General features: G+C 41.0%; 3 protein-coding genes across 10 annotated transcripts in view; 2 read left to right on the top strand and 1 right to left on the bottom strand.

Annotated features, from left to right (window-relative positions):
• The window catches only part of ARID4B (AT-rich interaction domain 4B), an 89,085-nt gene extending 88,615 nt beyond the window's left edge, over nt 1–470 (bottom strand). Inside the window, exon 1 of the mRNA XM_027685004.1 lies at nt 291–470. The gene's annotated coding sequence lies outside the window, so the exon portion shown is untranslated. The remainder of the gene's footprint in view (nt 1–290) is intronic.
• A 435-nt stretch (nt 471–905) lies between these two features.
• On the top strand, nt 906–22,725 carry GGPS1 (geranylgeranyl diphosphate synthase 1). 8 transcript variants are annotated; one of them, XM_027685087.1, is made up of 4 exons: nt 906–1,019; nt 5,936–6,028; nt 14,731–14,801; nt 18,566–22,725. In XM_027685087.1, exons 2-4 carry the CDS (start codon nt 5,962–5,964, stop codon nt 19,325–19,327), a joined length of 900 nt encoding a protein of 299 aa, XP_027540888.1. In that variant the 5' UTR covers nt 906–1,019; nt 5,936–5,961; the 3' UTR covers nt 19,328–22,725. The 8 variants fall into 8 exon arrangements, with proteins under 8 accessions (XP_027540888.1, XP_027540898.1, XP_027540907.1 ...); XM_027685097.1 differs by having other exon boundaries at nt 920–1,019; nt 5,924–6,028; XM_027685106.1 differs by having other exon boundaries at nt 921–1,029; nt 5,933–6,028.
• TBCE (tubulin folding cofactor E) overlaps nt 934–23,409 on the top strand; it is a 53,483-nt gene continuing 31,007 nt past the window's right edge. Inside the window, exon 1 of the mRNA XM_027685035.1 lies at nt 934–1,019. The gene's annotated coding sequence lies outside the window, so the exon portion shown is untranslated. The remainder of the gene's footprint in view (nt 1,020–23,409) is intronic.

Below are 23,409 nucleotides of genomic sequence, written 5' to 3'. Positions count from 1 at the left end.
AGCGTGTGTGCGAGTGTGGAGGAGGGGGCTCCGTCCCCTCCCGGCCGAGGGGCTGAAGGAGAAGGCGCCAGTCCCTCCCCCCCGGCCCTCCGGTGGCTGTTTGGGGCGGGATGGGGGAGAAGGAGGATCGGCGAGTCCCGCCGCAGTCTCGCTACGAGGAGAAAAACAAGCGCCCCCCTCCCTCTCTCTCCGCCGCACGCCCGGCCCCGCGCCCCCACGGGGCTTCGAGCCGCCTCCCCGGCCGCCGACGGCAGGGCACGGGGGCTCCTTCTCCGGCTCGGCGCCCTCACCTTTGTTCCGCGTCGACCGCCCGCCCGCTACTCCCCCGGCCCGAGGCGGGGGGCACGGAAGGCAACGGGGAGAAGGCTCCTCTCAGCTCCGGGCACCTCCGGCCCCACTCGACGCTCCAGCAGCGGCTCCGCTGGCGGCGGCCCCGCACGGCGCGCAGAGGGGCCGATCCGTCCTACGCGGCCCCGGCGGCGGCGACGGTGACTGCTCGACTCCGTCCCCCTCCCCCTCCGCACGGACTGACTGACTGACGGGCGCAGGGCCCGGGCCACGCCCCCCGTCCCGCCTCCCCCATTGGGCCGCGGCCCGCAGAGCCCGCCCTCCGCGTGGTCCCATTGGCCGCCGCGTCGGAAATACTGACATCATTCTTCTCCACTTCTATGGAAACTGAGACTCGGCGCCGCGAGGGCTCATGGGGAACGCAGTTCCCGCCCTCCGCTCACTCTGTGCTGGGCAGGCGGCGCGGCGCGGTGCGACGGACCATAACTCCCAGGATGCACCGCGCGCTGGGGAGGCGGAGCCCCAGGCGGAGCCTAACGAGCTGAGGGGGCGGGACCGGCGCGTGCGCAGCGGGGCGCTCGGTGGCGCATTTTACCCCCGGGAGGGGAAGGTGGCGCCCGGTGGGGCGGAAGGAAGGAAGGGGGCGGTGCTCCGGCCCCGGGCTCTGCCGCCACCGCCGCCGCCAGCGCCGCCACTCCCGGAGCGGAGGCTGTTCGGGAGGAGGCGGCGAGGTGAGGCTGCCTGCCCCGTGAGCCGGCCGTGGCTGGTGGGGGGCGCGGGGGGGAGGGGGGATGCCTGGCTCGGAGGGGCCGGTCCGAGCCCGGCTGCGGGGGGAGCAGGAGCCGTGGCCGCCCTGCCCCGCCCAGGAGGGGCTGGCAGGCTGCCCGGGAAGGGGCCCGGCGAAGGGGGGCCGCCGGTAGAGCTGGGCGGCGCCGGCCGTCGGCGGGGCGGGCGGAGCGGCTGACGGAGCGCTCCGGGGCCGTGGCTGCGCCGGGCGGGCGGCGCTTCCCGGCCCTCCCCGGCGGCCGAGCCCGACAGCGCCGCGCAGAAAATGGGGGCGGACAGGGAGAACGGGGCGTCCTCGGCTCTCGGTCTCACCGCTTCTAAAATGGCGCTGGAGAGCCGGGGCTGCCTCCTTTGAGCTTTGGAGGCGGCTGCAGAGGCTGCGTCCGTCATGTTGAACTCCGAAAAAAAAAAACTAACCTTATTTCTTTCGATCTGGCTGTGGTGTTGTGAGTTTTAACCTGGTAGTGCAGCGCTCTAGCAGCGGTCGCGGGTTCTGCCGACTCACTTTCTGTCCTCGGGTCAGCCCGCAGCCTTCCCTCTGCCTGCGGGGACTTGGGCGGCCCAGCTGTTGTTGTACGGCTTCTGAAGCCTTCGTGCTCGATTATACCTCGAAATCCCATTAAAATGGAAGCACGATCCCAGCAACGCTATGTTCATGCCCTTCTATCGTTAGTGTTGGATTTGCGGCCATAGAAAGCTGCTTGTTTACTTGTCTGCATCTTCTGGGAAAGTGTCTGACGGCCCTTCCACTTGTGGGAAGTTGCCCACCCTCAGGTTGGATGCGACATGTTGTTCGGTGTCAGCCTAGGAATGGTTGTAAACGGGACTCTGCTAGTTAGAATGAGAACATGGACTAGTGTCCAGGTTACATTTGCATTAAGACTTTTGGTAGTCTCTCTGTAACAATACACATTCATTATGTTTCTGTGTATTCCTTCTGAAACAGACCTTCTCACTCCCACCCCCTACCCCCATTTGGGGCTTTTTTCCCCCCCACTGGTTTCGTGTCTTGGTGCACTAAGTTCTGTGATGGAGCCGATTTAAGAACTTTCTGGATGGTTCCTTTTGCACTACAGGTCTCTGCTTCTTTGGTGGTTGTCTTTTATTTCCTGTGTAACTGCACTGTGACTGTAGCCACTGTGATGATGATACTTTTTAAAATACCATCTGTATATTTGACCTGGACTATTTCAGTGATTACTTATCCCTACCTGGGAGGAGGGGGAGAATATTCTGCAGAATTGAAAGCGAGGGATGGAGTGAGAAGCTGTTTTGCAAAGTTCCAAAGGGAAGTTTTTTCTTTACATGTAACCTGGAATTAATACTGCCTTCATCCTCTCTAGAAAGCTCCTAGACCCAGATCACACCTTCAGGTATAGCTTTAGAGTAGTTCCAAATTATGGAAGCCCATGTCACCATCTTATTCTAGTGTTGTGTGTGTTTTTAAAGAGATCATTAGAGAGACAGTTTGTTGCAGTCCAAAAGACAGTTGTGTGGGCTCTCTGCTGTTCTGTTCTGTTCTGTATTCTCATGTGGGGATACTGAGAAGTAACTGGAAGAATAAATTAGTCATGCATATGAATTGAAACGCAGGAAGTCTGTTGGTTCGAAAGGTAAAATGGCCTTAAATGCTTTAATCCTATTAATAAGCATACATGTAATCAACTCTTGCACTTTCACCAACAAAGGGCTTTGTGTTCCCTTTCACTTATTGTTTAACTCGTGGCACTTTTAGTGGGAGATGGTGACTGAGATCTCCTCTCTAAACGTCTTCACTGAGAAGTCTCTCTGCAACAGTGTAACTTCTGTAGCAAATCAGTCAGTCACCTCTGCAGAAAAACCTTAATATCAAGTAATTCCCAATTGTGTCACATGTAATAACTTTGTGCAAAGAGACTGCAAGTTTCGTATCATGGTATTTTTGCTTACAGGCCTTTGTAACAAATTTCATGTACGTGTTTCTTTATCAAGTGTCCCTTTCTTCGAAGAAGTTTGGGGGAGGTTCTGCTCATTGTTATTCTCACTGTTTCAGTGGGTGTGTTAGACATGTAGCTGTCTGATGAATACAGACTGTTTTTCCTTGGCAGAGATTACCTAAGTCTTCATTTCATGGTAGCATAGCAATGTAGAGAAGTTTAACAACAGTGATTGAAGCTAAGTTACTATCTACTCTTTGTTCATTAGAGATCATTTAAAAAAAAAAAAAAGTAAAAATCTTTGCACTTGTAGCAAAGTGCCTGACTAATTTTCTGCTGCCAAGCCATATTTCAGGTGGACTCCTACTAGTTTTGTGAAGAATTAGGCAAATATTTGGGTTGATGCTGTATAATACTAGTGAATTTCAAATTAGTTTGGGATTCTGAATATTATCTTGGTGTCCTACAGACAGGCAAGAGACCTAATTCCCCAAGGGAGGAGGAAGAAGTTTAATATGTACTTCTGAGCATAAATTTTTATAAGAGAGCACTTCCAGTCCTAACATCTCTTCCCAGCCCAGTTGGATAGCTAGGCACTTAATTCTGTCACCATCTGTGTGGCTTTTTGACAAATAATAGTCGCAGGGGAGTTGTTAGTATGTCTTTATATCCATCTCTACCAGATTCTTTCTGCTTAAAACATCTGGTGGTGGATTCTGATAGTCTTTTTGATTTTGCTTCCTAACTGAAGTCCTTTGAGACTTATCCTTTATATGTAAGGGTACAGTTTGACAGCTGACTCTCAGTGGCAGTGCTGGTTAAAAGCAGTTCCTGTCCCTTCAGTTACACCAACAAGCAGATAGCAAAATAGGGCATCAAGGGTGTCGAATCTGATTTAGTTTACTGCATGGCCTGACCATGGATAAGATGGAAAGGCTATACTGCTTATAAGTGGCATCACTGCTTAGTAACTATGCAAAGGTGTCCCAGAAGGTGTAGTCTTATGAGCATTTTGTTGGCAACTATGTTTGCTTAAATAGCCTGTCTTGCCCCTGAAGTGCCAATACATTTGATGAACATATGTAGTGAAGCAAGTAGAAGAATTGATCCAAACCTAAGCTTGGGAAAAAGTTATTAATGGAGATCAATTCCCCAAGTATGGACTGCTACAAATGCTTATGAGTGTGGAGGGTGGGAATGGGAGTAGATAGGAACTGACTGAGCTATACTGAAAGCTATCATGAATGTTGAGGAATAGCGCTTTGTCCAGGTAGCTTAAGAGGAAGGAGTGATCATGATGCTAATCTTCTGAGGTTTTGATGAGAAAATATTGCTGGATTATTTTGAGCAAGTGTGGAACATAGTTTCCATTCACATTAACCATTCCCCTTAGTGTACCTACATTAAAAAGGCATCAGTTCATACTTCTAAATATCACTTTAAAATAGTTATTTTCATGGACACTTGTTGTGATTTAACCCAGCCACAACTAATTTCCATGCAGCTGTTCGCTCACTCCCCACCACCCTGGTGGGATAGGGAGGAAAGTCAGGAAAAAAAGGTAAAACCCAGGGTTGAGATAACAGTTTAATAATTTAAATAAAGTGAATTTTAATAATGGGAGGAATAAAACCCAAGGCAGACAAGTGATGTACAGTACAGTTGCTAACCCACCTACTGACTAGTGCCCATCCCTGCCCCAGGCAGCCATCAGTGGCTCCTGGCCAAGTGCCCCCATCTTATATACTTGGCATGACATTCTATGGTATGGAATATCCCTTTGGCCAGCTTGGGTCAGCTGTACTGGCCATGCTGCCTGCCAGCTTCTTGTGCACCTGCTGCCTAGCAGAGCATGGGAAACTGAAAAGTCCTTTGCTTAGGGTGAGCACTACTTAGCAATAGTCAAAACATTAGTGTGTTATCAACAGTGTTCTCACGCCAAGTCCAAAACACAGCACTGCACCAGCTACTAGGAAGAAAATTGGCTGTGTTCTAGCCAAAATCAGGAGAATAATTTACATAACTATTCAGTTGCTCCAGGGGAAAAAACTAAGTCCTTCACAGGATAGTAGCAAAGTAACTGGGAAATGATGCTGAAGTAGTATGAGACTTTGTTACTGCTGCAGTTCCTGTCTTAAAATTACATGAGAGGAATTGTTTTGAGCTGCTGCATCTGCAGTGCAGCAAGGAAGGCTAGAGGTGAAAGGACAGAAAATCTATTACAGAAAACAGTCTAAAGAAATGCAGATAGAGATGACTAAAGTATGTGAAATGAAATTTAATCAATAGAAAACGGTTGAGCTCTGTAGGCTCTGGATCCTAAAATATTTATCATAAGAGTATTACTGTATAGTATATGGGAAAGTGTGTAAAGCTGTCTGTATGCTTAAATGGTGGTAAGAGAATGGTATATTTCTGTTCTGGCCTCTAAGATAAGACTGAGAAATTCTATCAGAAGACTGAAGCTACTGTTCTTTAGTTTGCCTTGGTCTGAGGTGTATTTTCTGCTCTTAGGCATCTCCACTTTTGTATGGGGAAAGCATTTAGGGAGATCTAATCAGATTAGACGTATGAGGTTTTGTATATGTGTCTTTATATAAGTTTGTATGTGTGGTTTGCTGCAAATGTCTTTAAAGACTTGAACTGGAGCTTCATTGTTATGAATGGTAATGTTTGAAATACTTGGTCAGCTAAGCCCTCTAATACATATAAAGGAGTGAATGAAGTCTAGGGGTTGGTTTAAACTATTCATGAATAATTAAAGAAAACTGTATTTAATACATATGCATGTTTCTATTACTGAAGGTAGTATTAACTGAAGGTGTGATGTGCAAAAAGGGAGTATTTTTACCTAACCTGGAAGTCACCTGACTTAATTATATGCATCTATTGTTTACTTCCCTAATTTTTGATCTAAATAATGTTAATAACACTTTCTTTAACAGTGAACTACCTCTTACAAAATAAAGAAATGGATGGGATGGATGAAACATCTAAAAGAATCTTAGAGCCATACCAGTATTTACTTCAACTACCAGGCAAGTTTCTTTGTAGCGTGTTGTTTGCAAATATCAAAATTGGTTTTATAGCAACTTTTGTCTTGGGAAATATAAACCAAGAAGTTTATCTGTTCTTGATTTGTGGATTTAAGAGTAATAAAAAGTAATGCTTTCCAGTATTTGTTCCTCCTCCTGTAGAACCACCCTTTTGGTGAGATTGGTAGAGTAGCTCTTGAGTCTGTTTCTAGTGTAAGTTCTCCATTCAGAAAAGCTGACTTGCTACTTTAAAAACTGGTAAGGGCAAGTACTGAAGACTTAATTGTATTCTTAAACTCAGTGTTTTGTTCTTTATCTGCTTGCTGTACTGAACTCAGTGGGTTGTGGATTTTGCTTGAAGGTTTTTCTTTAAGGTTTTCTGTTTGGTTGGAGGTTCTTTGGGGGTTTTTTGTTGGTGGGGCTTTTTTCTGTACTAACCTGTTTCTCTTGCGTAACTTATTCTCCCTGGTATGCATAGAGCTGGGTTCTTATGGCCAATTTCAGCTGTCCACAGATTGCTTCACTTGTGAGAGGTGCGACCGGTCCTTGTGTAGTATCAGGTTACTAGCAATACATTCACGTGAACTTTTTAGTCTTGAATCATACTTATGTAGCAGAATTCAGGAGGCAGTTTGATAGCAAACTATATCGTATGCCTCTTGGAAGTCTCTGACTAAAAAGTCAGATTGTTTGCTGTGACTTTTACTTGTACACTTAAAGTGTAATGCAGACCATACAAGCCATCAAAGTGACTAATTTTGTAAAATTACTGACAGAACAACTTTGTCATTGGAACTATTGCATAATTACCTGGTTGCCTTCTGTCTAGTTTATACTGCATGCTGGTGGAGTTAAGGAAGATACAAAATATGGGTAAATATTAAGGAAAATAATCGTGATCAAAATTATATGTGACCAGGGTAGAAGACCTTCTGCCTGGACAAGTAGCACTATAAATCAGAGGCACAGTACTAAGTGGCTTTTGCACATCTGCAGCAAGACCTGTATATCAGCAGGGTGAGCCCTGTGGGTCCTAATTCATTATACCTATGTATAATGAAATTCATTATTAATCTCTGCAAATATCCAGGGTTTTCTTGCTTACATTAGTGATTTCATTTGACTTGGCAGTTAGCACTGAGTTAAAGCTAAGAAAAGGAAAGAATTTGGCAGTTGCATGCCTTTTTAATGCCAGAAAGTTCATTTCCCATTTCCTCACATGTATTCCTTTTGCCTGTGTTGAACTGGGTGGTGGTCTTTCTAGAGAACTATCTTGAGAAAGAGTTTGTGATATTCCAGAGAGCTTTCTCAGACGTGGTCCTGAAGAAATTGACTTTCCTCCAACACCATCTTTAAATGTACTTTTTGTTTGGTTAGATTATCTCATTAACCAAGGTATGTTGTGACACCTTTGCATCTTTAGCTGCTAATTATTTTTAGAGCTATTGTAGATAAAGAAAAAAAGCTCAGCTTCCTAGTAGGAAATATACAAGAGGCACAAAGTGCCCAAAAAAGCTTCTTTAGGCAAAAGTGATTGACTAAAAGCTGACTGAAGAGCTATCACTTTAAACGATGCATCTAGAATATACATTTAACCTTCCCACTTTGAGTCCTGTGGCTAAATTCCTCTACTTGGTGAGTTCAGCCCTAATCACTCTATACTGGTGGTTTATGTAATATTACACTTGCAGGCAGTGCAGGTGTTTTATATCCTGTCCTGCTAAAGAATCATAAATCTGATAGTCCGCTTTACCATGGTGACTTCTACTTAATTCGGAGAAGGTGAGAAACAAGACACACTTTTCTCTATGCAGTAATGGAGGTGTGACTCAAAAGAGACGAATTCTCTTAAACTAGGCAGATGAAAGTGGTGTACCTGTGGAAAGTTTGTATTGAGTAACAGTTGAAGCAGTGAGGGTTCACAATCATATAGCTGGTGTTTACTGTTTTTGAAACACCGGCGTTGCCTCAAATCAGCTGTGCCAAGTATGAATCAGTAGGACCAAGCTATATGTGTGAACATTGGAGTTAGTATGAGCACTAAAGCTTGATAAGCAGGAAAAAAATGGGCATATAGGTGCTGTTTATAAATAGGGTGGAAGCCAAATGAAATGCCTGAGCTAATCTAAGAAGCTCTTGCTGAAAGAGACAGTTTCGTTCTATCCTCTATGCTTCTGGAAGTATTCTGCTGCTTAACTTGTGCTAGTTCTCAGCTTGCTAATCAAATTATTAGGTAGTACCAACCACCTAACTTGTTAAAAACTTGCCTGGTTAATCTCTTGTCTTGTTAGTGAGCTGGCAAAAGGTTAGGGACAAGGAGCTGTTTCTGTGTTGGATCAGTTTGAGCTCTGAGGGGCTTTTGCAGGAAGCTTGGCTAAGTGTCAAATATGTATGCTTACAGTTGTACAGTCCAGTTGCTTATCTTGTAAGACTAGTTAAACAAACTCTCCAAGCAGTTTAGTAACCTATGAGTGAATGAATTTAGATACATATCAAACTTTGTTTACATGAAGAGGGATTTTGTAACAGTATTAAGGTTGGGAGGAGGGGAGGGAAGGTGCCTGCTAATGTTGTCTGTGGTGTAAGAACACAAATTTTTTAAGTGCTAAGGATTAACCCCTCAATACAAGGAGTTATATTCCCATTACAGAAATAAGACTTTTAATAGTAATGGTTTGGGGGTAATACATAAAGTAAGCTTGTATATTTCTTTGACTTTCAACAGCACTAGGATTGGGAAGTTACTAGGATTAAAGTATTTTTACTATATTGCTATTTTTAACTGCTAGTATGGTAATTAATGTTTATTCCTTCTCTAGCAGAAATTATTGCTTAGGAGAAGAATTCTGAAACAGTAACTTTTCTTGTAAAATCTCACTGTAGGAGAACATTGCCATACTAGTTTTTAGCAATGTTCTACTTAATCTAGTATTTAGTCTCATAAAGTGCAGGATTGACTTTCCCAAATTCCCTTGTGGTTTGTCTCAAAAATGGCCTGATTCATACTCACGATGAATCTTTTATTTCTGCCTGTCTGAGTTAACAGCAGTAGCTGGTTGTGCAGCACTAAGGAGTATATGGGACTTCATTTGCCATAAAACTGATATGGTCAACAGCTTGCTGTTGAAAGGGGTAAATTCTGATCCCTTTCATGACTGCATCTTCCCTTTCATATCCCTCTGGTCTTAGCTGCAGTCTTTCATGGGCTTGTTCAGCAAGCTAAACAATCAGGACTGGCTTTTGTTGTTCAGCTTTTTGTGCTGGGTTGTTGAACTTGACCAGCTTGGTGGAGGAGTTAAGCACCACAGGGCATGATCCCTACCACTGGCACAACTGTGCTTGGCATATCAGAGGCCTCAGCTTGGGCCAAGTTCCTCATGGAGGCTGCAGCTCTCTAGATTCTGAGCTGCAGGAGTGCCTGGGGGCACCCACTGGCCAGAAACAAGTGATATCCCTGCCCCTAAAAGGTATGTAGTGGTGGAAAAAGTGTGTCATCAAGCAAAGGAGCAGTGGAAGGGGGTCAGCAGGCTTGCACAGCATCAGAAATAACAAAAATTACAAGACACTACATATTCAGGAGTCTGAAATGTCCAGGTATATTGAAGGAGGAGCAGGAATAGTCTGTGCATATCAGGTTGGGAGATGGATACTCCCACAGTGGTGAAGACTGGGAACTGTGGAACTGATGGCTTCTGGCACCAGGAGAAAGATTCCTGTTCCTTGAGCAGATGTGCAATTGCCAAATAGGTTCAGTGCACTGTAAGAAGACACATGGTTGGAAGTTCTGTATAGATCTTTTACAACCTAAATGATTCTATGATTTTATACAACTAAGCATCAGAACAGCACCTAGGGCAGCAGCAAGTGATAGTAGTGGAGACACTGACTCCTGCAGGGGATGGAGGCTTCCGCATGTGGTTGTGTATTAGGGAGGTTTGCTGTTTTTGGGTACCTCTGATCTTATGGACGGACTGCCAAGGTGTTTCACCCTTAAAATACTTAACCTTGCAACTCTTCTAATGAAGCAGTAATGGATATAGCAAGGGGGTGCTTGAAACTTATCAAGCAAGACTATGTGGCTTTTGGAATGAGAACCAAGGGCACAGGAAGCCACATGGCTTTTCTCCATGATCCTCAACCCCCTTCCCCTCACTGTCTAGAGGAATAAAGAGATACTGCCTGTCAACAACTAGTTAGTTGCACAGCTCATGTTGATAGCAGAGCTTTGCATCTTATGGCCATGAGACTCCCTTTATAGAGCAAGGACTACCACGAGGAGATAGCATCCACCTACCCATGTCAGGACACAAGTGTCTCCGCTAACAGATTGAGCAACATGTGAGAAGGGACTAAACTAGAAATGACAGTAAAAGAAACTGACTACACAGTCAAGTGAGGAATTAGTGAAGTTGTGGACAAAGGGTACAGGCTGATTTGAACAAGAGACACCTTGGAATCTCAGAGCTGAAAGCAGACCATCCCAGCACTCCAACAAGTACGAACAGAACAACATGATAGGGGAAGCTCTGACTTTTTCTGAGGAATCTGCAAGATTGGATGCCTCTGAAGTGCCTCTACACAAATACATACGTTATTGGGAATACACAGGAGAGGTTAGAGGTTGGCAGTAATTTTATTGGAGTGTCTGATTGCGATAGCTCACACAGCTAAAGTGCTGCAATGGATGGATGTGGACTGCCTAGGAAGACAGCCTAGGATAGCAAGGAGTGGGAGTTGCCTTTTTTGTGAAAAAGCAGCTGAATTGCATGGAATTGTACTTTCAGTCAGATGAGCCTGTTGAGAGCTGATGAGTTAAGACTGGAGGGCAGATCAATAAGGGTGACACTATATTGAGTCTTTACGATAGACCCCCTGAGCAGGAAGAAGCAAATGAGACCTTCAGACAACTGTAAGATGCTTCATATTTACATGCCCTGATTCTTATGAGACTTCAGTTACGTCACTGTCTGGTAGAAGAAGCAACACAGCAGGACACAGGCAATCCAGAAGGTTTCTGTAATGCATTGTTGACCTCTTGCTACCACAGGTGATCAAGGAGCTGATTAAAGAAGGCATTATGCTGGACTTCACACTGAAAACAAGGAAGAATTGGTTAGGACATGAAGACTGGAGGCAACCTTAGCTGTAGTGACCATGGGATAGTGGCATTCAGGATTGTGAGAAGGAACAAGGCAAAAATCAGGATCACAACTGTGGACAGGTTAACCCTATTATGAACAGGGAAGTTCAGCTAGAGAATTCTGTCAGTGACCTTAATTTGTTACAAGTGGCTGCCCAGGTTAAAAGTGTATATGCCTGCTCTCTTTGCTTTTCTTCTGCAGTTTGTTTATGCTGGTTGTAGTGTTCTTTGTAGCTGCTTGGGGAGGTCTGCTTGGGGGCTTCATCCATTTAGTTTTAATCCATCTAAGGACGCAGCTAAACGTGCCAGTGTACAATATAGCAGAGGTAGTATAGTAGCTTGCTTCCTCCAGAAGGGCAATGCCCCTTTCTCTGGTCCTCAGCATCTGCTGCTCACCCTGTACTGACTCTGGTAGATCCACTGCATAAGCTGACTCAGTACGTAAAGCTGGCAGAAAGCTAACCTAGCAAAAAGCAGAGTTCTCTGCTGGGCTAATGAGTTGAATTAGCTTAGTGAGGCTGTAATGGAGGCTAGGTTAATAGTCCCTCTGCTCTTTCCCATGCTGTTCTAGCCCTTTTATGTACCCTCTCTGTAAGTGGGGTGCTGCCTTAAGGGTGTAATTTATTGTTACTTTAATGCAGTGAGAGTGAAAAAATACTAACCAGGAGTCTGTCCAGAGCTGGAGGTCTGTGGGTTTTGGATCTTCCCTGTCACAAGGACAGCTGTGGAGAAGAGAGAGAGAGTGAGTTGGCTGATTAATTTTTTTTGTTTGTTTTTTAGATGAGAAGCATCTCATCTGAAGAAGTGGAGGGAATGTCCTCAGTACACCTTTAATCTGACTTGATATTTGTTTTAAGGATAAAGCTTTAACATTCTTATCTGTAGAAGGAATTCCATCAGATTGAATCTCTTATATTCTTCTTTTTTTTTCCCCTCACCTTTTCCACCCAGCATTACTAAGGAGAAAAGATTTTCATAGTTGCTGTTCAATTTGGGTAGTATTGGGTAATAATCTTAGGCAGATTAAACCAAATGCATGTAACATACCTTTGATAAAAGCTTGATGCAGTAACGTCTATTATTATATCTCTATACAGTAGGTAGAGCTTCTAATTTTGGATGTTAGACCTCTATTCTTCAATTTTACAATAGCCTGCTTAGAATAATTAACAGAGCAGTGACAAATGACAGTGAAGAAACTAGATAATTCTGCAGTGCTCATTTTAACTTTGTCTTAGTGTTCTCTATTGTTGTCTAGTTTGGAGAGAGGAGAGGTGTGGCAAGGAATAGAGTCTTCTGCATCTAGGCTTTAGAGACCAGCATTAGAGGGGTTTGGTCTTTTGCCATTGCAGCATGGCTGCAGGCATAAAATGTGCATACAGAAAATTGCTGTACTATCACATAGGCCAGGTGAGATTGACTTCAGAACAAGATAAAATGGCATTTTTGTAGCAATAATGTTCCTTTAGAAGACAAGCAAATCTGCACCTATAAAAGGAAGATGAATTGCTTCACTACACGGTGTTTTTTCCTTGAATAGTCAGTGTCTAGGAAACCATGTTAGTCAAGATAGACGAGTCTAACAATTCAAATGCTGTCTGTACTAAGGAACTGAAGTGGCAAAATCCATTGTGCATATTACTAATCCATTTGAAGTGTGTGCTAGTAGTCAAGTTCCTCATGATAAAATAATGCTTGTTGCTGAACATCCAGCATTCTGTAAGCATATTTTCTAGGAGACACATTCAGAAAAACAGAATTAAGTGTTGTCTGTATCAATGTAATTTAGAAGTGAATAAACAGTTATAGATAAGGTACACTTCCTTAATGCGATATTATCTCTGAGTGGTTTTCTTTATGAATGTAGTGAAATATTTGTTAGTACTTAACTGGCAAGCTCTACAGTTTGGCAGATGTTTGTAACAGTTGTTTTCAAGGAGAGACAAAACAATCCCTCTCTTCTGCAGGAAGCTATTAGTCTTTAAAACTGAGCACAGAAAACAATGGAGAAAACAGGCCAATGACTGTGTATGTCTAGGTAAGAATGCTCTTTCACACTGGACAGAACCAGAGGACAAAGCTACTGGGGGGGGAAAGGACTATTTTGTTAGTCTCTTCTAGTGAAAATAAAAGGATAGTGGTGACAGAAAGCACTGGAAATGATTGAGAATGGAGACAAAAATTTCAGACCTCTGATCCAGGAAAGAAGGTTATCATCCTTGCTACAGAGCCCAACCCACAAAGCTATTGCTTACCTGGTGGTGACTTAATTAGAAGATGAAAAATTCTCAGTCTGGTTTCTCCAGGGTATATCACTGCAAGAGAATTTACCCATTTTTATTATTCTATTCTGTATGTGCTGGTCACACAGCAGTAGAGAAGCCTTAGGGAGAGATTCAAATGTTGAAATTTTTTTGGTGCTGTGGGCAAGATGGAATTATCAACAGCAGGACAAATATTGCAGAATTATAATGTCTCAGTAGATATTGAGACAAGTAATATGAAACCCACTGTCTATGTTGCACTGCTTTGAAGTTTATTTAAAGCTTTTTTCAAAGGCCTTCCTTATGTGAGCTACGTATGCAGAGCTGTTTTTCTAAACCTGTCTTAAGTTGTTCGAAGATCTTATACATAGCTGAGCTTCTCAAAGTTCAGAGCAGAATTGTCTCAGTGTGGGTAGGAGAAGACTTCATTTTATATTGAACATCAGTAGACACTGAATAAATGTTTGTACCTGAATACTAACCAATTATTAAAGAAAGCTGGTATCAACAATTCATAGACGTAGAGTTTTACTTCTCTTGAAATTAACTCTGTCATATAAATTGCATCTGGATGAAACAATACTGCTTATTTTGACACTAAACTTGGACATTTGATGTTGTCTTTCATTCCTATGAAACAGGGTGACTGCCTGACTCCAACAAAGTAGATTTAACTAAAGCAGACCAAATCCTATTATTTGTAGGCAGATTTCTTGGGTGTAAGATAAATATCTGAATTCTTGGAAAGTTCTATTCTGTTTGGAATGTTCTGTCCAGATTTTTGTTTAGAGTTATTTAGTAAGTATATGAAATGTCAGTTTCCTGTTTTATGAATTTACAGTAGCAAGTGAAGAATACTACGTGAGAAAGAACTAAAAATTGAGAGATGTACATGTTCAACAAATACCCATACTTTCACTAATAATGAATCATACTTGAAACATTTTAATCTTGAACATTCCTTACAAACTAGGGCTTACTTTCAGAAGTAGCAAGCTGATCTGTACAGGTTACCAACATACTCGGGATCCCTTACTAATTAAACTGTCAAAACTAAATATAGTAACCTGTAAATATGTGCCTTGCATATTACTGTGAAGTGTTTAAAACTGAAACTGCTGCTAATTGATGTTTATACAATGAAGAAACAAGCTATGCAGTGATATATTTTCCACTTTTGGGTCATCACACTGATCAGGTTTTTTTAATCAAGTCTCAAGTCAGCTCTAGTTGTTAAGACAAACTGTCCCTAATAATGAACTTTGTTATTTTTATAAATGTCTATAATATTTTTATTGTAGGTAAGCAAGTGAGAACCAAACTGTCACAGGCCTTTAATCACTGGCTGAATGTTCCGGAAGATAAAATACAGGTACTGGCTAATTATTTTTAAAAGGTTGTTATTTTTCTTCCAAGATTACTGATAACAGATGATTCTAGTAGTTAGCATAAATTGTAAGAAGTCTTAAATGCACTATTCTCTGAGTATGAAGTAAGCTTTCAGGAAAACAACTCTCGTACAAGGCTTTTACTATGATGCAACACTAAAGAAATCACTTGCATGTCTTATGTAGAATAGTTACTTTTTTCTAAGTGTGTTAAACCTTTGAAGTAGATAAGTGGGTAACAGTGATACCTGCATAACTCAGTTACTAACACTGAGGGTTTTAATGACTTATGAAAGAAGCTAGACAGTTATCTTGTAAATGTAGTGGTTGAAAATAAAATCTTGAGATTTTGATTCAAGAATATCAAAGACAGCAGTTAAATCAACTTTACAAACCCAAAACCGTGAGCGGTATATCATACAGTCTCCAGTCCTTACTTACTAATGAGAAGCATTACACTAGGAATTCTTGTTCCCTTTTGCTTTTCTGTTGGGCGAATTGTGCAAGGTGCATGGTTGTGTATTTAAACACTGTGGCTTGTCAAATGAAAAATTATCCTCTGTGTTAGGTTAGACTGCAGTTTTGCTAAACTGCATATAGAGAGTGCAAAATATTCTGTGTCCAAGACAATGTAAGGAATTAAAATAATCAGTTGTGGTTTTTGACCCTTACCCCGCTGGTCCCTTGTTAATGTCATTAATGGTTGGCAGAAGTACCTTTAGAGTTTGTGAAGGAGTCATTTTTAGAGTGGCTGAAGAGTGACACTTCATAGCCCTCAAGTAGCAAAGTGGTTTAAGAGTCTGCATTCATAATCTAGCAATTCTTCTATTTTTCAATCTATCTATATAACTCTTTAGCCAGATTTATTCTGTCTTTCAGCTAGACACATCTTACCCTTTGTGCTCAGATATATATCCAAATAAAACATAGCAACCTGTGTATTGCATGTGTTGATTTAGTCTAATATCATAGATCAGAATTCAAATTGAAAGGAGCCTCTGGAATTTACCTAGGACAACCCTCTTCTTAAAGCAGGGCTTGCTCTGTAGCTACTTTAGGCTTCTGGGAGCCTTGTTGAGTTTGAAAATCTGATGTAGTTTCTTCACATTCCCAGGGTGAGTCTTCTCATGCTGAACTCCTTCCGTTATAACAAAGCCTTCCATTCTGTTCAACTAGGATTTCTTTATGTTACAGTCTGACAATTGCCTCTTGCCCTTTTGCAGAGCACCCATGACAGTGTGGTCCATTTTTGCTTAGTGATACAGTAAACTAAAGCTGCAGTGCCTCTGTATGAACAGAAGTTACCAGTTCTGTTAGTTTAAACTGATGCTCATGTAACTATTATTGAGAAGTTGGACCACTTCTTTTGATTATCTTTGAGGAAAACCAATGCTTTAATGTTTCCTTTACTACTTAAGTTGTTTGTGATGGAACTTGGTATTTTTATTCTTCAGGGCCTTTGAGGACAAAACCAAGACCCTGTCATCTTTTAATCTGCATCCTGACCCATTTATTACAGCTTTTGTGCATTCTTGTACTAATTTTAATAACTAATGATGGTTGAGGTCTGGAGGACTACCTCTGGTCATCTTTTTGACATCTCCCATAATCTTCTTAAGATGTCCCCTGTGTCTAACAGCCTGCTTCCCTTCCAGCTATTTGTATTTCTTTTATTAGAAATCTGAATTCTGGCATTTATTCTGGGACTTTTTTTTTTTTTTTACCTTAGATTATTTGTCTTTATGTAGTTTAGTCAAATGATACAGTTGAGGCTACTGTTCCTCGGCAGTTTATTTTACTATTGACTGCCACCATTTCACTTTTTTCCCCAGCCAAGTGGTCTCTTCACCCCCAGCACTCACTGAATTTCTTGTACCAATCTGGTGCTGCACTGAGAGACTCCAGCTTGTTGAATTAGAGAACACTGGGTTTGTCAGAGGAACTTTCTCCTAAGAAAGCACTGAAATGGCCTAGTACAGGGTCAACCAAATTTTAAAGCTATTGCAGATAAGGAGTAGAAGAAATCTGTGTGTTGAACTAATAGTGTAGCAGGTACTGATTAGATAGTTTAGGCTGTAAGAAAATATAACACTCTGTACTGGGTCTTCAGCTGTCATTATGAAGAGCAGTCTTTTCATTTTCTTGGGCTGCTTCCTGATGTCTTATAAAATAAGCTTTTTCTGCTATATGAGCTATTTCACTCCTTACTTTCACCTTTGAAGCATTTTTGACACTGTCTTAAGTTCACTAGGTAACTCGATTCAAACACAGAATCATGAAGCACTGTTTCCATTAAATCTTAAATGTATAGACGCTGCAAGGGATCATGAAACTGACAGTGATATGAAATAGGTTAGCAAGAGAAATGCTGGAATAAGCTTATCCAAGGAATTCATAAAACACATAGAACATTTCCTGATAGTACTGAGAATGAGATAGTGGACCAAAAGAATATTCAAACAAATAGGTATATGGAGTTGCCTTCAGTAAGTGCTCTATCCTTTGATTTTTAAGTCAATGGTCAACAATGTATCTTGACAGGTCCAAGTAGGGCTTACTTTCTTCCTGGTTGGTGAGTCATGAGGGTTAAGTATGTTGTTCTTGCAGTCATATCTTGGAAAAGCAATTAAATTCCTGGGGTTTAGGTTTTAATCTTTGGGACATTGGTCACTGAACATCAGGTGGCTTGCTGCCCAAAAAAATGCTTATAGCAAAGTCCTTAATATTTTGTCCTATAGGACCATAGTAGGTATTTGCTACTATTTTATGGTGGCCTTAGTATTTTTTTAGAAGTTGTTTTGATGAATGTTGACTGAGTGCAATGTTTGTAGCTAGCAAGTGTAATTGGTTCATTAGCTTTAAAATCATATCTTAATCAGATGTGTTTTGCAGTGTTTATACAGTATGCAGTTTTATATGCTTAAATTTATTTCTGTTTAAGCAGTTGCTGAATATACCTGTTGATTGCATAACAGCTGTGCTATAAAAGCAGTGTATAGTGTTAAGTCTCTTCATTTTTTGTTGAGATGTTAAGGTTCACTCCTAGTCAGCTAGAAACCTGATGTTCTGAAGAGTTTATTGCACACCTCAGGTGGTGTATGATATTGGTCTACCTAGTAACAAGTAGTAAGTGTGTAGGAAGCTTCCCAAAAGATATTGTAGCTGTTGTCTTTCTGCCAAGAATTTTCCAAATGATGTTTCAGAGAGCATAGTCTGTCCTTTAAGAGCTCAGTACTGAAGATAACCACACGAAGTGTGGGAAAAGAAAGATGAACTCTCTCTGCTTATCAAAACAAGGTTTATGAGACATGGGATAATGGATGATACCTGACACTCTCAAGAACTGACCTGGGGAGATTTGAGGTTAGTGAATCTAAATGTTTGAAAACACTGTTTATTTTCTTTTCCCCTAATCATGTTTCTAGTAACAGACTTCTAGACAATGGCTGTTTTAGAACTGTAGCAACAATGAAGAGAGGCATGCAAATGGAAACACTTCAGGGAGTAAGTTCACTTTGAATTTGAAAACAGTGTACAAAAGACAGACCACATGATCTAGGACTTAGAGCAAACTGGCTGATGAAGAGAATCATAAATCTGTACTAATAGTAAAAGCAAGTGGTCTAAAGGGGAACCTCAGGGATAGAGAATATATTTCTTTAAAACATTATCAATTTTAAATAAGGTCTTGCAAAACGGGGTATTAAATTACAATGTCAGACTTAATAATTTTCTCTTCTTATAATAGGTTATCATTGAAGTGACAGAGATGTTGCACAATGCAAGCCTACTTGTGGATGATATTGAAGATAACTCAAAGCTACGACGGGGCTTTCCAGTGGCACACAGTATCTATGGAATTCCATCTGTAATCAACTGTGCTAATTATGTGTATTTTCTTGGCTTGGAGAAGGTTTTAACCCTCGATCATCCAGATGCTGTTAAAGTTTTTACCCGCCAACTTTTGGAACTCCATAAAGGTCAAGGCTTGGACATTTACTGGAGGGATACTTACACCTGTCCTACAGAGGCTGAATATAAAGCTATGGTACTGCAAAAGACAGGTGGTCTCTTTGGATTAGCTGTAGGCCTCATGCAGCTGTTCTCAAATTATAAAAAAGACTTAAAGCCACTTCTTAACACACTTGGTCTCTTCTTCCAAATAAGAGATGATTATGCCAACTTGCACTCCAAAGAATATAGTGAGAACAAGAGTTTTTGTGAAGACTTAACTGAGGGCAAGTTCTCATTCCCAACCATTCATGCAATTTGGTCAAGACCTGAAAGTACTCAGGTGCAAAACATCTTACGTCAAAGGACAGAGAACATAGATATAAAAAAATACTGTGTGCATTACCTTGAAAATGTTGGTTCCTTTGAGTACACTCGGAATACATTGAAAGAGCTTGAATCTGAAGCTTATAAACAAATTGAATCACTTGGGGGAAACCCTGAGCTTGTAGCACTAGTTGAACAGCTGAGCAAAATGTTCAAAGAAACTGAAAATTAAAAATGTAACTTCTGGGTGTGGGTGAAAACTCTTTTTAAAATGGAAAGGTAACCAGACTGAGAGATGTGATAATCACTCTCATGTAAAACTTTCTCTTGTAGCTATGTTAACAGAAATTACTGTTAAAAACAACTTGTCACTGAGTATTGAAATATATACCCTATTATCTCTAAAGTCTTAACTGTAACTGCTTACAGTCGGCTTTGTTAAAGCAGATGTACTAGAACTGAAACAAGTTTTGAATCTAAATGTGATCATGTTTACACAATCATAGGCATTATTTCATGCCTAAAACTCTTGTGTCTCTAACCAGGCTATCATAGGCTTCTGGTTGAAATTCTGTGTTTAAATCATATTGACGTATGTGTATTGTGCATTTTCAAAAGATGCTCTGGTAAACCAAAATGTATGTTAAATAACAAAAGAAGATACTTGCAACCACAATGGACATAAAATCGTTGTGTGATACTTCTAAGTTAGACTTGTGAAGATCAGATGGATCAGCTTACTAAGTTCTAAGGTGAATATCCTAGCCAGCTTCTGGGGATATTTTCAGGGGAATGTGAATTATGAAAGATAGCATTTTATATGCAAATAAGACATGTTTAGTCTGAAATTGTGACTTTGTAAAGATTTTGAAGTACCCTAGAGAAAAAATTCCATCACATCAGCAAAGTGAAAATTCACGGCTGATTCCAGCTTTTCAGTGAATAATTTTGATCACCTGGTTTTAGATCTTGAAACTGTCAAACATTTTGTAGCCAGGAACTTAAATCTATGCATTAGAGCCCATACATGTAACTGTAAATAGCAACACAGTAAGTTGTTACTACAAGTGGAAAGGGCTTCACATCAGGTAACTTTAGGACACTGTAATTGGTGCAGGTCTCTTTAATCATTGCTTATAATTGAGGTGCTTCTCCAAGAGTTTATTCATAATTCATATTTCATTCCTGTTCTGAATTGCTGTCTGGGGGCATGTTATAGATCTCTCCAAAGATACAAGATCTGTAATTTTTTGCTATAGCAGAGTACAGTATCTTGTTCTACAAGCTACACTACCACAGTTTTGTTAATTGCTTAAATAAAGCTTTAAAACCATAGACAAACCAAAATAGAACTAGGACTGAAAGTAAGATTGAGGAGTAGGACTGATAAGTGACTGCTCATCTCTCTATATATAAATAAATATATATAAAGAAAAAAGTGAAGAAAGTGTAAGCAGAGATGTTTGGTTTTTTTTCTTGGCTGGGCTGGCTTTAATCAGGTTCAGTTCCCTTTGTCTTCACAGCTATATAAAGCTTTGCTTTGGGGTAGGGAGGTAATGGTTTGGATCAAAGGTAGGACTGGTGCTATAAGCTGTGGTGTTAGCTCAAGCGTACTCTGAAATGGCCAGAGTTACTTGGCTTTGAAAGGCTAAAGGATAATTTTATGTAGGTGTTCATTTACTGTACCTGGAAAGCAGGGAGAGCCATGATCTCAACCCACTGAGAAAACTAACTGAAGAAAGTTGCTGTAATGTCTTCCCTGGGCAGCCTTAATATTCTTCTGAAAGTGATCAAACAAAATTCAGGATGACTGCTTTCAGTCAGAGATATTATGTAGTTACGGATGACAGCCTATCCCTTTTATCTACATGCTGGGGAGGAATCTTTGTCTGATTAGGCACAGAATAATAGCCTTTTCACTGAATGGACCTGGTTGCCAGGACTGAATAGCTTCAAGTTGGTGAAAGGTATTTTTAGTGTTAATGAAAGAGAATTGTAATTCCTTTTTCATAACTTGCAGCGCTTAGAAAGCCTGTAAATTTTTCATGTGTTATGAGAAAATACTATCTGCAGCAAGTTACATTTATTTTGTGCCATGTCTTGGGAGTTTCTAAGCACTGTTGCAGCTGATGTTGAATAGGGGAGAGCACTGAAAAGACTATTGTTGTCAGGAGAATCTCCTAGTCTTACTGTGAAAGGTATCCTTGTGCCTATTAGGATATTGTAACTGCAACACAGTGCAAAGTGCACTTAGACATTTTGTGTCTGTTCAGTTGCTGGATGTAAACAGTTCTGTGTAATCAAACTTTCATAATGAGGTAGCCTTTCTTATTTTTTGTATAAAACTTCTTTACCATCTGAGACTTCTGCTCTGTCATTGCTCTTTTGGTTCATTCTAGGAATTCACCCCAGTATTTAGTCTAATACCATATCTTGTAGAGTGTGCCTTCATTAACGTAGGAGTAAGTACATTGATGTTTTCCAGCTGCAGGCCATTTAAACCACAAATGGGTAAGAAGGGAGAAGTTGGTCCAGCTTTCTTTTCCCAGGGTACAAAGAAACCATACAGCTCTGTCTTACTCTTCTGCCTTCAAGGCTTTTGATACCAGTATTCAAAGCATACCCTGAAGGTATATCTGAAAAGACCCAGAAGCAGAGCACTGTTGCTCTTCATTTTGGTTAAGATAAACAGGACTGTGAGGGTTTTTTGTGATGTATTCAGGAGTTGGAAGAGACTGGGATGTTTCCCCTTCATCTGTTAAGCTGGTAGAACATCTCATAAGTATTAAATGTCAGTAGTGATGATGTTCCTTAGTCAAGGTAGATTTTATATTCGATGCCATAAGATGCGATTGTGCATTCTCATCAATATTCTCCAATGTTCCCACTGGTTCAGGCTGCTGAGGTTAATCAATGTTAGGAAAATCACTTCTTTAAAGCAGCATGGGAGTTCTTGTGGCTGCAGAATTAGTTTAGTTGTATGAGTGCCACTTGCTATTGCTATGCCTCCCGCAACACAGGGAGTGGGTTTTTTTCCTGATCTTCACAAGATATGCATTGCTGTGGAACAGAAATCTGAGTTGCAAGTAGAGAAATTTTGCCATGGGGAAACAAAGAGGATGCTGCTTTCAATGTTAGTCGCTTTGAGCCAGAATTGTTCCCCTTATTATCTTTGTACCATTGCCAACGAGTTCTGTTTTGGCCAGGTTATCATGGCATTTCTTAGGGTTTGGCTTTTGCGGTGCATATAAAGAGAAATGCAAATACTCATCAGTCTGCAACATTTCCCCCCATCTCAGTCTATTTTATTGTGTGCTTGCTTGGATGTAAATGAATGCTGTCACCTGTCTTTGAGTAGCCAGCCATTGCATGGGACATCTGGCTTTGCTATTTCAAAGGCTGATGTTCTCCCCATCAATTATAATGAAAATGGCATTATTTCAAGACCTTCCTGAGGACATAGCTTGTCTTTCTCCTCTCTGAACTCAGGCTGTACTCAGTACTCAGGTTCTAAGAGCAACTTTGTATGTATCAGCCAGTTGTTGATACAAACAGCCTGAAAATGTTAATAGTAGTGGGAAAGAAACTGTTGCCACTTCTCTATGTTTCAACTATAGTTAATTTTGCTAATTTGCCTGCATGTGCTATAAAGTTTTCCTGTTGTAATGGCTGCTTTCCTCAGTTATTGTTAAAATGTCAGCATGCTATAAAATTATGGGATTTGTGGGGTTTGAACTTTAATATGTCTTTATCACTGAATTGGGCCAGGATTTTATTCATGTCCAAGAGCATCTGTTGCTCTTCTTTGTCCTTTCTTAATTGTTTTACATTTCAGGTTTGATATTTACTATATTCTTTCTATTATTTGCTCAGTACTTTCACTGTAATTCTTCTTTCAGTTATATTTCTATTCTCTGCTAATACCACAGCATACGTAATACCATCAAACTCATTTTTGATCCTGGACAAACAAAATAGTCTGGGTCTGCTTTTGAAGCAGTAAATCTTGGTTCATCATATGCCTTCACAAAAGTAATCAAAGATTTTCTACAGTCCTGAAATGCCTGAAACTTTTTTTTCCAGGAAGCTAAAGCCTGTAACATTTTATATTGCCATAAATTATTTTTGTCCTGTGTAGCTTGAGCTACTTTCCCTCTCCTACCTGTTTGCTTTCAAGACCTATTTTGCTTTAGTGCTAATGCCTGTTAGGTCTTTTTATGAAAAAAGTTAACTCCCTAGCCCTGGGGAAGAGAAGTTAATTTTTGTCTGGGTTAATGAATTATCCCACTCAGCAAGAGTCTGATGAATGTCAGA

Source organism: Neopelma chrysocephalum, unplaced genomic scaffold, assembly GCF_003984885.1.
Source record: "Neopelma chrysocephalum unplaced genomic scaffold, ASM398488v2 Primary Assembly neopelma1_23, whole genome shotgun sequence".
NCBI lineage: Eukaryota > Metazoa > Chordata > Aves > Passeriformes > Pipridae > Neopelma > Neopelma chrysocephalum.
The sequence above is the reverse complement of the archived record's forward strand: the minus strand, read 5'-3'. Positions and strand labels throughout refer to the sequence as shown.